The sequence below is a fragment of the Parasteatoda tepidariorum genome, chromosome 8 (assembly GCF_043381705.1).
Source record: "Parasteatoda tepidariorum isolate YZ-2023 chromosome 8, CAS_Ptep_4.0, whole genome shotgun sequence".
NCBI classification, from domain to species: Eukaryota; Metazoa; Arthropoda; class Arachnida; order Araneae; family Theridiidae; genus Parasteatoda; species Parasteatoda tepidariorum.
In genome coordinates this window covers 32448376-32462091 of record NC_092211.1, presented here as the reverse complement: position 1 = coordinate 32462091, position 13716 = coordinate 32448376, and the positions used below count along the sequence as shown (strand labels likewise).

The window sequence follows — 13716 nt, the reverse complement described above, 5'->3', positions numbered from 1 at the left end:
TTTAAAAAGTGTTTAAAAGTTTGAATTCCTTTGATTGAGGTAAAGTAGATTTTTTTTTTGTGGGACTCAGCAGATAAGGATGAAGTAAAATCCATTACAGAGTGACATCCGCATGACGACACTGTTAACGTTGTTGAATCTGATACAGGCGATGTTCTGGAATATTTAAATTTATACCTTTAAGGTATGTTTTAAAAGCTTTCATTGTGCTATATTTTTTCAAATACTCTTGAATAAATTATCTTAACTCTTCTTCTTCTTAATTTTTTTTTTAATTTGAAGCAGTGTTTCTAAAAAAACTTTTTGTGTAAATAAAATATGTGAGAAATTACAAAATTAATTGTATATATTTTAATTAAAAGTTAATTAATCAGAGTTATTCATATCTATCTCATTGTTCATAATACATCAGTATTTCATGATCAACATATGTCCAACTTTATTACTGGTGTATAAGTCAAACCTCTGATTTTCATATAATTTTGGGACAATTTGAAAAATCAACTTACGATAATATATTACATATATTTGCATGTTATATGTAACTATTAAGGAACTATAAAGGATTTTACATTGTGTAGCATATTGTGTTGTGTAGTTATACTTTATCATTTGAATTTTGGTCTAATAATTTTAAAAGAATTCTTATTTTCATGATAAATATATGTAGCTTAAACATATAATAGTTTGAATGGATATTTAATTTGTATGGTTTGTTCTATATATATAGGTAAAAGATGTATTTATTCAAAAGAAGTATATATTTTTTTTGTATGATTTTGTTTTTTAATAATTGTTTGAGAGAATTAATAAGTGTATTTAAGGTTTGTTTTCAGACTTAGATTTTCTCTTTATTTGTTATAAATCTGATAATTATATCAAAAGTTTTTGATTGCTTCTTATATTTACTAACTTATTTATTTTTGCTGACTTTATTTGCATATGAGAGTTTTTGAAATTTATATTTGCTTGGTATATAGTTATTTCTGTGAAATACAAGGAATTAGTGAGTAAAATAAGGTAAAGTAAATAGTTATATAATAAATTAAATACATTAATTGAAACATTTGACAAAACAGCTTTTTGACTCAACTATTTTTATTTTTTTAGTGTCTTGGATGGTCTTGGTATTTAGCTAATGATATGCAATTCTTTGTTATAAGTCCACTGTTTTTAATTACCCTTTGGAGGTATGCATTATGAATAATTCGTGATATTGGAACATTGTTTAATTGCAAGATAATTATACTTTTGAGAATATGATTTGTATGTTATTGTAGGTTTTTATAATATAGTCAATATTATTAATAAATAAAAAGTTTTAATTTTTCTTCGCATGTAATAAATTACTTTATTTTTCTTGTTTATTTTAATTGATCTGAAACAAAACTGCAATTTTGGAATGTTTGTTTTAGATAAATTTAAAAATAGTAATTGTAGTTGAGCAAACTAACTCTTTAACATGCTTTTATGAAGTTGTTCAATTTATTTATTTGAATGACGCAAAATCAACTTATTTTCAGACCCAGTTACCATCAGAAGTTGATAAATGTACAGACTTTTATGGGTCAATGCAATTGAGATTAATAATTTAAATGTAGTATTAGTATTGACTATGCAATTTAGTGCAAAACATCAAGTTTAGCACTAAGTTAAAATATGCATTTTTATTAATAAATATTTTTAGTAAATAATTGTTTCACAATATTTAATTATTATTAAAGAAAGTTTATATTTTAAAAATCTGAATTAAAAATCTAAATTAAAATAATACATTTGTTTTAAATGAGAGTTAAAAAACCCATTGAAACAATAAAACATATATTTTATTGAATGATAATTCAGTGAAGCATGAAATTTGTAATTATAATATTCTTGATTGAACTAAATTGATTGACTTTGATAATCATTTAAAGAAGGCTTTGGCTTTTCAGTTTAGAAATCAAAGTAATAAAATTTTTCATTATTTTTTTTTATTGATATGTTTATAATGTTGAAGATTATCAGCTGTGTGTGGTTGTTATTTTTTTTAACATACAGCACAAATTTAAGCAAATTTATATTAGGTGGAAAACTAAATGATTACTTTTGATGGTAAATAATTTAAAAAACTGCTGCAAAATAGTTTAACTTATCCTGTTTGATAATTTACAGTTTTAATTTTTCATAACTTATTATGTACCATGAAAATTATCATTAAAAACATTATTTTATTTATTTATGAACATTTATATGACTTTTTTGTAACATGGTTAAAATATGTATTTTTATTTGCTTTTAGATGGCCAACCATTGGTTATTCTCTTCTGACCACAGCTTTATTTGGGTCTTGGGCTGCTTCGTTTATAATCACTTATGATTATAATTTGTTTTCTGGTTTTGGTGATATAGCTACCTCTATAATTCAGCCAGATTTTATGGATAGGTAAGATGGATTTGGTTTGACCTCTAAATTATTTTTCATGAGCAATAAATTAGTTTTGTATTAATTGTGTTTTAGAAGTCACCCATAAAAGTGTTTAGAGTAGCATTTTACCTGTTATATGAAGAAAATTTGAAGATTATTATTATTCTTAAAAAAAGAAGGCTGATGACCATGGTTATTATTGGTGAAGATCCACATTGCAAATTATTGTAGAAGAAAACAAACATCCAAATGCATGATTTCTTCGCTTCTCTGTCTATGGAAATAGTATTAAGGGAGATATCAACAAGATCATATTTTGGATCAAAATTAATTTATAATTAAATGTCATTTCTGAAAATTTGGCACATGCGTTAATTTAAGTGGACCCACTTAAAAAGGACAATTTAATTTATAGATTATTTTTATTTTTGGTATAATTTTTGATAATTTTTGTATATTTGTTATATGAGAGTTAATAGACCCACTTCCTGCCTGATTTATTGCCAAATAAGAAGAGATTATTATCCGACACTTTGGAAAATAATGAAATATCCATTATTCATGAAATATCCATTATTTATTAAAAAGGAATGCTGACAAATGTAAAGCCAATTGAGGCAATACCACATTGTTTAATGTTAATATTTAAATAATTTGCCAGAAAATTTAAAAGATTCTGCAAACATGTAACTAATTACATTTTAATGCCACTATCTAAAGTGGTTGAAGAAATAAAAATTAAAAATAGATTTTGATGCTCAGTTCTTGCCACATTGAATAATAATTAGTTGTACACTTGCATTGAAATAAAGAATTAGCTGTTACATTTATTGAGAAAGAAAAATAACCTAAATATTTGCATGCAGCCTATATTTTGTTTGAAAGATATTTGAAATAAATAGTTATGTATATAAATTTATAAAATAAAGGAAATTAAAAAGCTAGGAAACATGTATTGCTAATACTGATATGAAATACGCTGCTTTTAGTTATTTTATTTAATTTGGGACGCTCTAGCAACCACAATGCAATTTACAATATTTTGATTCTTAGGAATATGACACTCTTTAATGAATTTTAAAACTAACTAAATTTTAAAAAGGGAAGAAAAATTACCAATTCAGACAATTCATGTACAAAAAAGTTCTTTTATTAAATTAGGATAATAAGGCAATGCTTAATTATATATACTAAGCTTAAGTTATACACTTATAAAAAAATCATGTAATTTATATTTATTATAACTTTTTTTTAAATTTTTGCTGTGTTGCCTTTTTTACAGGTGGACTGTGTATTTTGAAAAATTGTATATCAAACCATACTCTAGAATTGGCCCATACCTTGTAGGAATAGCATTAGGTTATATATTGTTCAAAAGAAAAATCACCCCTACTAGAGATAGTAAGGTAAGAAACTTTTATACGTTGTTAACTTTTTAATTCTTTTATTCTTGCATTTAAATGTTGTTGCATCCAGAAGTATGACCTAAGCGATCACATATGACCATAAAAACATAATTCTTGTTCATAACAGTTTTTTTTTAATTTCAAATATTATAAAATGTTTGACAATGTGAAAGATTGAAGAATTATAAATTTTTTTTGGTACTATTATTTTATAGATCTTTAGAGATTTTTCTTTCTAGAGATAGTAAGGTATGGTGTTAACTTTTTAACTCTTTTATTCTTGCATTTAAATGTTGTTGCATCCAGAAGTATGACTTAAACTATGACATATGACTATAAAAACATAATTCTTGTTAATAACAGTTTTTTTTAAATTTCAAATATTATGAAATGTTTGACAATGTAAAAGATTGAAGAATTATATATTTTTTTGCTACTATTCCTTTATAGACCTTCAGAGACATATCTTTTGCTTGATATCATTCTTTCAATACCTAAGACATTTTTAGTGTAATGGAAGTAGTTTTAAAAATGTTAAAATTATTCATTTATAATATCCTTATTTAATGTCTGAGAATTTGTGGAATATAGAGACTGATTCTTTGAGATCTGGAATGATTTTTCTGAAATAAATGATTAATGTCTTAATTGTATGTTTTGTAAAGTATTACTGAATTAGCATTATCAAAATAATATTAAACAAGGTACTCTCAGGACAGGAAAAATTGTTCATGAATTAGAACAGAAAATCTTAAAATTTTTTTATTTAGTTTTACAAATACTCTGTTGCAACTTCTAATATTAATCTATTTAATTCTTTGACTGGGACATTTATTGTTACAAAAATTTACAGTATTGTCTGCTATAAAAGGAGTTTACGTAGAGAGGTGTTTAACTTATAAAACAGGTCAGCTTAACAAATTTCTCTGATTAAAATCTACCCTATTGTAGTTTGTTCTCGTACATTGCGTTTGTAAGAGTTTCTTTGATATCAGAGTTATTTGCATACTTATAAGTTTAATAATAATAACATCCTCTTTCTTTTTCTCAATCCAGATAATTCTTTTTGTTGGATGGGTTGTTGCTACATCTGTTGGATTGACCTGTGTGTACAGCCTTTATCACAATACTACTGCTTTAGTGGCTACTAGTTTTTACAATGCCCTCAGCCGTACAGCCTTTGGTCTTTGTCTAAGTTGGGTGATTTATGTTTGCCTTACTCAGCAAGCAGGTCTGTTATACATTTGTTTTTTTTTATGCATCCCATTATTTATTTATTTATTGAGTTGATGATGTTTCTAAAATATGTGATTAACCGATTTTTATAGTTTATGCTAGGTACTGTTGTATAAGTACTGCCAGATAAATGGGAATGCACTGTTTAATAATAAAAATTGAAAAGTACTTGGAAAAATTAAATTTACTAATAATAATTTTTAGATTTTTATCATATTGAATATTTTTATATCATTATTTATTCACTATTTTTGGCAGTTCACGTTTTTTTTTTCAAAACTTGTTTCCACTGTTATAATATTTTTTCCTTACAGTTCATGTCGCTAGAAGCCCAGCCAACTTTAGATTGATATGTTTCAGCTTGTTTATAAAGTAAAGTTGGACGCACTGCAATGCTAACCACATTGTTATCATTATCCCATAAATTTTTTTCCTATGCGACCTAGCACTATTTCACAGTATGCCTTAAATTACAGATAAAAAAAAGAATTATTGGATTTAAGTTTATTGATATCAATATTTCAGTTCAAAGGAAAACTCTGAACAAGAAATTTTTCAAGACACATAATAATTACACAATATAAAGTCATGTTTTTCTCTTTTAATTTATGCAATTTTAAAATAAAGATGCATATTTGGAATAAAGTAGTTATTTGGTTAAAAATGTAGTGTATTTGATAATTGATATTGCTCTTTAAATATGAGAGTTGAATTTGATTTTAAAAGTATGAACTAAATTTTGAAAATTCACCAAGTTTTTGATAGTTTTTTTAGCATATTTCTTTTTATTAAAAAATAATTGAATTTATAACTAAATATATTTCCTAACTTAACAAAAATCAACATATGTAACAATATTGAGTTGGTTTTCATGATAATAAGAGTAGTTCAAAACTGGCTAATAAGAAGCAAAGAAATTAGAAGCAAATAAGAAGAAATAAGAAGCAAAGCTAATAAGCAAAGAAATTGTTATTGTTTTGATGGAGGAGTAAAAATATAAGGAAATGGTTTAAATAATGTTTCTATGTTTTTCTTTTTAAAATAATTATTTAAAATCTCGATAAATCTTAATTTTTTGTTGTATAAGACTTCATTTATTTTCTTTAGTCTTATGGAACAAGTGGTAATAAAGTTTTATACAATTTGAAATTAATTTGTTGAGCTTAAAATTTTACTCAGTTTGCATTTAATTTACTTAAAACATTGCTTTTACTTCAGCTTTCAAAAATTTCACAATTATTATGGTTCTCTTATTATTTATATTCTGTTTTAAATTAAAATATTAATATATTTGATTATTAAGATAAACAAAACTTAAATAGTTTCATTTCAAATCATTTTTTTTCTTCAAAAAACAAAGTTTAAAAACAATTTGTCAAGAATTTTCTGTTTTCCCTGAATGTGTGAAACATTAATTAAAATATGTATATATATTTTGAAACAATTTTATAAATAATTAATTGCAAAAAGTGGCGTAATTTTTATTTTAATATTATTTTATAATCTTTAGAAATCTTCTATTTTACTATACGATATGTTCTGTAAGTAGGTTGTTTACAAAAGAGTTTCTTTTGCTGCTCTGCTGTAATTACTGTAGTTATAAATCTCAAAGTCTATTAAATTAAATTATATTTTATAAATTTCGTCTAAAACAAATTTTTTTGTCTGTTTTTAAATTTAGAAATATAGATTTTCTAGAAACATTTTTGTATATCGTGGGCACTCTTCAGTCCAGAAGACTGAAATCTGTCCTGAGAAAAGAGCAGTGGAATGATTTTCTTTCCTCCATTAAATATTTATTTTCAATTTATTTTACAAATTTAACTTTTTCTTTAAAAATGAAATAATAATTATTTTGAGTTAAAAAAATTTTAAATTATTACTATTTATGAAAACATTGTCTTTCATGTTATTGCAAAATGATTAAGCAATGATGTCGCACCACAATGAAAGAATGGTATTGATTGACTTTCAACATCTGCTTGTCTAAACATAATATTGTTGAATCTAAATCTGCTTTGTATTCCCCCCCCCCCAACATTTTGAGATTGTTGGCAAAGTTAAATTAAGATTATTTTTTAAAATATCAAATTTATAGAACTATGACAAAGCATAAAATGATGATGAAGTTTAAAATAAGTAGAAATATACATGGCTCCTAGAAGAAATTAGTAGCTTATTTTAGCAATTGGGGTAAAAAAATAAATAAGGTTTTTTTTTAGCTATAAAAAATAATAAAATAAAGAAAATATGTTTTTTTTTAAAGAAAAAAAAATCTATTTTTGCTATAATATATGGGCCATTCTGATGGAAAGTGAGCCATAAATTTCTGAAAAATTCTTCAAAATAGTGCTACACCGTATTAATTGGTTCAGACTTGAAATGTTTCTGGAGTGGCATCCATGATCGTGGGTATATTACCAAAAATGAAAAATTCAATAACTGACAAAAAAAAAAAAGAAAAGAACAAAAAGAGATAATGTATTTAATTAGTTTATATGCTGCTTTTTAAGGAAAAATGTCCAAGTCAATACATAACCAATTCCAATTATTACAGTACAGTATAATCCTAATATATCTATATTTATTGTTCAAAAACTAAATGAGAATAGTTAGTTATTAATGATACTTTAAAGAGATTATTATTACTATTAAGCTATATACATTTATTTTATTTACTCTGTTTTAATTTTCAGTTGTTGTGGATAAGATTTTATCATTTAAGCTGTTTGTTCCTTTGAGCCGTTTGACATACTCTGCATACCTTATTCATCCAATGCTCATAATAGGATATTTTGGATCAATGAGAACCACTCTTGATTTCTCACATCAAACAATGGTTTGTATTTTTCAATTGAATATTTCTGTCACATTTTCTCTTTTACTGAGGCTGAGGAAGAGAGTATCATGTGATTAGGTATGTGTGATCATGGTCCTGAAGGAATCTTTGCTTAGAAGGAAGTCAAGAAAGTATATACATTAGGGATCTCAAATTAATATCTTAGAGAAGAAAAAAACAAATTTGCAAAAAACGTAATTTTAGAAAACACCTCTGAGTTTTCAAACATAATCAGACTGGTGCCATTTCCAGTCCCCAATATTAACTCCTTGATTTCAAAAACTTTTTTTGTGTTTATTGCTTAAGACTCGGTGTATACCTATTGCGTGTACTCTTCATTTTCAACCAGAATTTAAAAAATATATTAATAGTGGCCTTTGCATATCACTGTGTATTGTTTATTTTCTATATGCGCTCATGAAATAAGCTGTTCAGAAGATAACTGGCAAAAATATTGTTTGCAATGTGCAAGAGCTACGAGAAGTTTAAATACCTTATTCTGAAAAAAGTTACTTATACATGTAAACATAGACTTTTTCCTGTAAAAGTAGACTTTTTCTTTTAAAAAATTAATACTCAAAATATTTTTGGCACAAAACTTTGTAATGGTTTTATAAATGATACTTGAAAACTCCCCTACGTTTCTGCCTTTTTGAGGAAAATAATTGTGGTTTGTGCTGGAGATTTGAATTTCTTCTAGACAAACAAGTGAGACATATTGTTGGATGAATTTTTTCAAGATGAATTGACTGTGACCATTCTCAATATAATCAAATAGATGGAATAGAAAAACAGTTTAAAAGTTATAAGGGTTTAATGGGCGAAAAGTACAAATTTGTTCTTGTACACATCTGATATTGTTACTTAAATAAAGGAGATAGTGTTTTTGTGTATTTTTTCACACTGAATTAAATAAGATTATACATGAGTCAATGGAACTAATAGTTCAAAATTCATAAGAGTTTTTATGTATTGAAATTATTATTTTTTGGCTTGTACTTGTGTTTACACTTTACATTGTGCTATGAATTGACTTGAATGAGATCAATCTGACATAATTGGCCAAATAGTTTAGAAGTTATAAGGGTTTTATACTTATCTCATACTTCTTAGTGCCAAGCATCATTTTTGATGAGCCTTAGTTGAAACGTCTGTAATAGTTATAAAGACTTTTTAATAAATACTGCTTAAAATTTCAAATTTTTGTTTGATAACTTATGTTATGAAAAATGGTATTAAAATTTCAAACAAGAAAGATTTATGAAGGAATCCAAATGTTGAAACTTTAAAATGAATAAAATAATGTCTTACTTTAAATCTATAAGTATTGACAATTAAGATAATTATTAATTTAAAATTTTATTTTATAGGTGATTTTGTTTCTTGGATTGCTGACAGTAACCTATGCTTTTTCTCTGATTGTTTCGTTACTTTTTGAATCTCCAATCATCAGATTAGAGAAATTAATTCGTTCAAAATTCCATTCATGAGTATGCTGTATTCAAGGATACATTTTTTGCACATTTGTTATTAAGTGTAGACTAGTGTGAATTAAAGAAAACTGCTCTAAGTGAATCTATATAATTAATAACATATGGGAGAAAAATAGCTTTAAAAGATGTCTATAGTTGATTGTGTATAGATTTGTATTTTAAATTGTTTTAAAATTGTGCCTTTAAGTTTTTTTTCAAATTATAAATGCTTTTATAATTTTAATTTAAAAAAAATTCTGTGTGTCAATTTATTCAGATATATATTATTGTTGAAATAATAATTTAAAGTAGTACAAGTAGTATAAATTTCCCAGAATTTTGTTGAAATGAAACTGTTGACTTTGTAAAACAATTATGAGAACAGAAACTAGGACATCATATCATAAATAATTAGTATTTAAATTTTATTTCGAAACATTAATTATTATGCTTCTATTATCGAGGCGAATATATATTTGAACTTGGATTAAATATAATAATGGAAAACTTAAAACTTAGACAAATTACAAGGAAACTAGCAATGAAAAATAAAAATAAATAAATCGTAAAATGATTAATTTTAAAAAGCATTTGGCAAAAACATTTTATTGTAAAAATTTTATCACAAAAAATAAAATTTTATTACTTAATGATGCTGGTCATTTTGTTTTAGAATTTTTTGAAACTTTAAGTGCCATATTTTCTTAGGATTTTTGGATATTTTTGTTAATATTTTATCCTACATTTTAGTTTTATGTACTTAAAAGCAGTTGCATCAGTTATAGTCCCTTTGGTTAACATTTTACTAAATTATTTTCGATTATTAACTACGCGTATCTCTACGCTTAATTATAAAAGTATATATTTATTGTTGACGTTTAAAAATATTACTTTGTTGCTTTACTTTGCAGCTTACATTATGGCATATTCTTTTCTTTGTAAAATAGTATTCTTATATATCCTTTTATGTATACAGATTTTTTGTGCATCACAATATTATTTACTAAAACTATTTACTTATTGTTTTATTTGTATATTTGTTACTTAGAACTATGTAATACAATTGGACACTTTTTTAAATATTTATCAAGCTTCAAACTGTCTTGTATGGATGTATGATTCAAGTGGCGACAAAGTCATTGCTTTAAAATTGACACTTATCTTAAGTTGCCAAACTGATAATTCATGATGTCAGATTTAATGAGGAATAGTTCTATTTTAGCAAATTGTCCTTTAATTATGAAAATTTCCTTAGTCATTCATTCTGTGTCGCAAAAAGATCTGTTTAGAGAGTTTTTTTGTTTATTCCCTTTTTTTATATGAATCTGTACTTAAAATTTTTATAAATTTATATGTTTTGTAAATATTTGTAGATATAAGTTGATAAGTAGTTGACAGTTTCTTATTTAACTCTATAGTTAGATGAATATTTTGCATGCAACTTGTTAAATTTTTTTTTCAACAAAAGTTTGAGAATTTTACCATAAAAGAACAGTATTTCAGAATTTTCGGATTGTACATAATTTAGTTGATGGTTTAACTTATCTAGATAAGTAGTTTTTCAGCAAAAGCTAAAAATAAAAATGCTTTTAACTTTCAAAGGAACAAAAAGTAACTTTATCTCATGTTCTTAACTAGTTCATATCTGATTCAGGTGCAGATTAGGTTCATCTGCAGAAAATAGTTCAAATGATCTAACATCAAAATTCAGTAGAGCTATTATTTTGTATTAAATAATACCTCTAAACTCTATTACAGCTAAAATGTTATTTCATATCACATTATAAAATCATAGTTATACAATCAAAAAAAAAATAAAATGTCTTAATAATCTATAATAAAAATGTTGCCAAATTTTACTGCATAAATCTTTATTTTTTTGTATGTCAATTTTCATTTTAAATATATTTAAAAATGTAATTATTATGACACTATTTTCATTCTTATAAAATTTTTAAAGAGGGTTTACTTTATCAATATATTGATTGTATATAATTTAATTTGATGCCAAAAATATAATTTTTATAATGAATTTATACACATTTTTTATTTTGAAATAACATTAATATTTTTATGTGAACTATGTTATGAAAAGTATTATTGTTGCATTTTTTAATTCTAATAAATAAATGATAGCTATTTTAAATTTTCTCCAAAAAAGTTTGCTTATATTTTATATATGTGATAAAAGAGTATCCATCTGTCTATTTATACTTACTTTGTTTACACTTTGTATTTTGTAAAACTAAAATTTATGTTTATGTGTTAATTTTATGATTCCTATTTTTGATACTGATTGTTGAGTTTTTATACTTAAATGTTTTACGATAAAGGTTGTGAATTAATAGTATTTATTATTGCCAGATTTTAGAAATATCTGTTAGAATGTTATTAAATGTTGTATGTTATATTTTTTTACGAATAAACTAATTGTTTATGTTATTTGAGTGGCTTTTTCCTTTCTTGCAATTGAAAGTAGGTATTTAAATTTAATGACGGAAGATTTTGCTAAAATAATTTATGGAGATGGTCTTACATTGATTGGGGTGATGAAGTTTATGATGGCTTAATACAAGAAACACAATGCTAACTAAGCCAATTGTGTAAACAGGAAAAAAGTCAAAAGTGATAAATTTTTTTCCAAAATTAAGCGTATTTTCTTGAATACACTATTGCATGGGTAGTAGACAAAATTTAGATAGAAAATGCAATCACTGGCGTATAAATGTTCAGAAAACGTTTTTTTTCTTGAAGGCACCCTCAGTCTGTGCTTAAACCATCCAAAAAAATTTTTAACCTTTTTTTTAACATTAAAATTGTGTTTTGAAGTTTCAGTTTTCTAAATTACAGTGGCTTGGTTAGCTTTAGAATGTATTTAGATTGGCCAGTCACCATGAGTAGAAAGTAAAGTAAAACCGAATTATCAAAATCATCTTTGTCAATATACTAATCACTTTATAGTACATACCAGTTTCTGAAATAGTAGGAGTTCGAATATAATACTTTGATATATGCTGATGCCACTTCTATATTGTTTGGAAAAACCATTTCTTTCAGCATCCTATTTTAGTCTGAATAACAAATTCAATGCAGCAAAAAAAAAATAATAAAATAAAAAATTATATATATACACTGCATACTATATATATACTACATATTTTAAATGCTAAGTAAAAAATTTGAACGAAATCGGTCGAGAAGTTTTTGAGAAATAAAAATTTAAAAATACGATTTCTTTGAGATGGCGATACACGCAAAAATTGAAATCATTAAAGGGCTGAAACTTACGATCGCTTTCCTGCTCTAACTATGGAGCTTATATTTTCAGTTCCCTATATTTTGAAGGTTAAGAATCCGAATAGGCCGAAAAAAAATTCCTACGTGGTAGTAAGAAGTGGTGCCTGTTTTCCTAACTTTAACTATCGTTTGTTCTAACTAACGCATTTAAGGCTAGAACTTAATTNCATACATACATACATACATACATACATACATACATACATACATACATACATACATACATACATACATACATACATACATACATACATACATACGTACGTACGTACGTACGTACGTACGTACTACATGTTTTAAATGCAATGCTAAGTAAAAAATATGAACGAAATCGGTCGAGAGGTTTTTGAGAAATAAAAATTTAAAAATAAGATTTCTTTGAGATGGCGATACACGCAAAACGTTAAATCATTAAAGGGCTGAAACTTACGATCGCTTTCCCGCTTTAACTATGGAGCTTATATTTTCAGTTCCCTATATTTTGAGGGTTAAGAATCCGAATAGGCCGAAAAAAAATTCTTACGAGGTAGTAAGAAGTGGTGCCTGTTTTCTTGACTGTAACTATCGTTTGTTCTAATTAACGTATTTAAATCTAGAACTTAACCATAAAGAGTGAGTTCCAGTGCATGAAAATAAGATCTTAAAATCAAAAGTTAATGTTTATTTTCGCCACGAAAAGAGAAAAAAAACTTAATTTTTGATTTAATAATGATCGTATTAGCATTTTCATTAAGATGCAATACGCGTTTAAAAAAGTGTTTTTTTCTTCTTTTCTTTAAACTTTTACTTTTCAAGAATTATTAAATCGACATTTCTTAGATTTAGGATTTTGTTATATAAAATTACTTATTTTAAATTAAAATTTTAATCAAAAATTTCTGTAAGTTTACATTTTTTCCTATAATTATTAATTAAAGCGATAATAATAATAAACAGTTATTAATTTTTTTTTACCTGAAATAGCAATTGAATGAATGTATTTTATGTAATTATGGGGTACAATTAATCGATACACGTCATTAGTTTCGTGAATTTAGTTATGGAAAATACAAAAAAGTT

General features: G+C 25.0%; 1 protein-coding gene across 1 annotated transcript in view; it reads left to right on the top strand.

Moving 5' to 3' along the window:
• LOC107454329 (nose resistant to fluoxetine protein 6) overlaps nucleotides 1–11802 on the top strand; it is a 32266-nt gene extending 20464 nt beyond the window's left edge. The window contains exons 10-15 of the mRNA XM_043040849.2: nucleotides 1111–1190; nucleotides 2282–2425; nucleotides 3690–3813; nucleotides 4870–5044; nucleotides 7746–7888; nucleotides 9259–11802. Coding sequence (XP_042896783.1) covers nucleotides 1111–1190; nucleotides 2282–2425; nucleotides 3690–3813; nucleotides 4870–5044; nucleotides 7746–7888; nucleotides 9259–9378 — 786 coding nt within the window. The 3' untranslated portion in view covers nucleotides 9379–11802. The remainder of the gene's footprint in view (nucleotides 1–1110; nucleotides 1191–2281; nucleotides 2426–3689; nucleotides 3814–4869; nucleotides 5045–7745; nucleotides 7889–9258) is intronic.
• Nucleotides 11803–13716: the final 1914 nt, after the last annotated feature.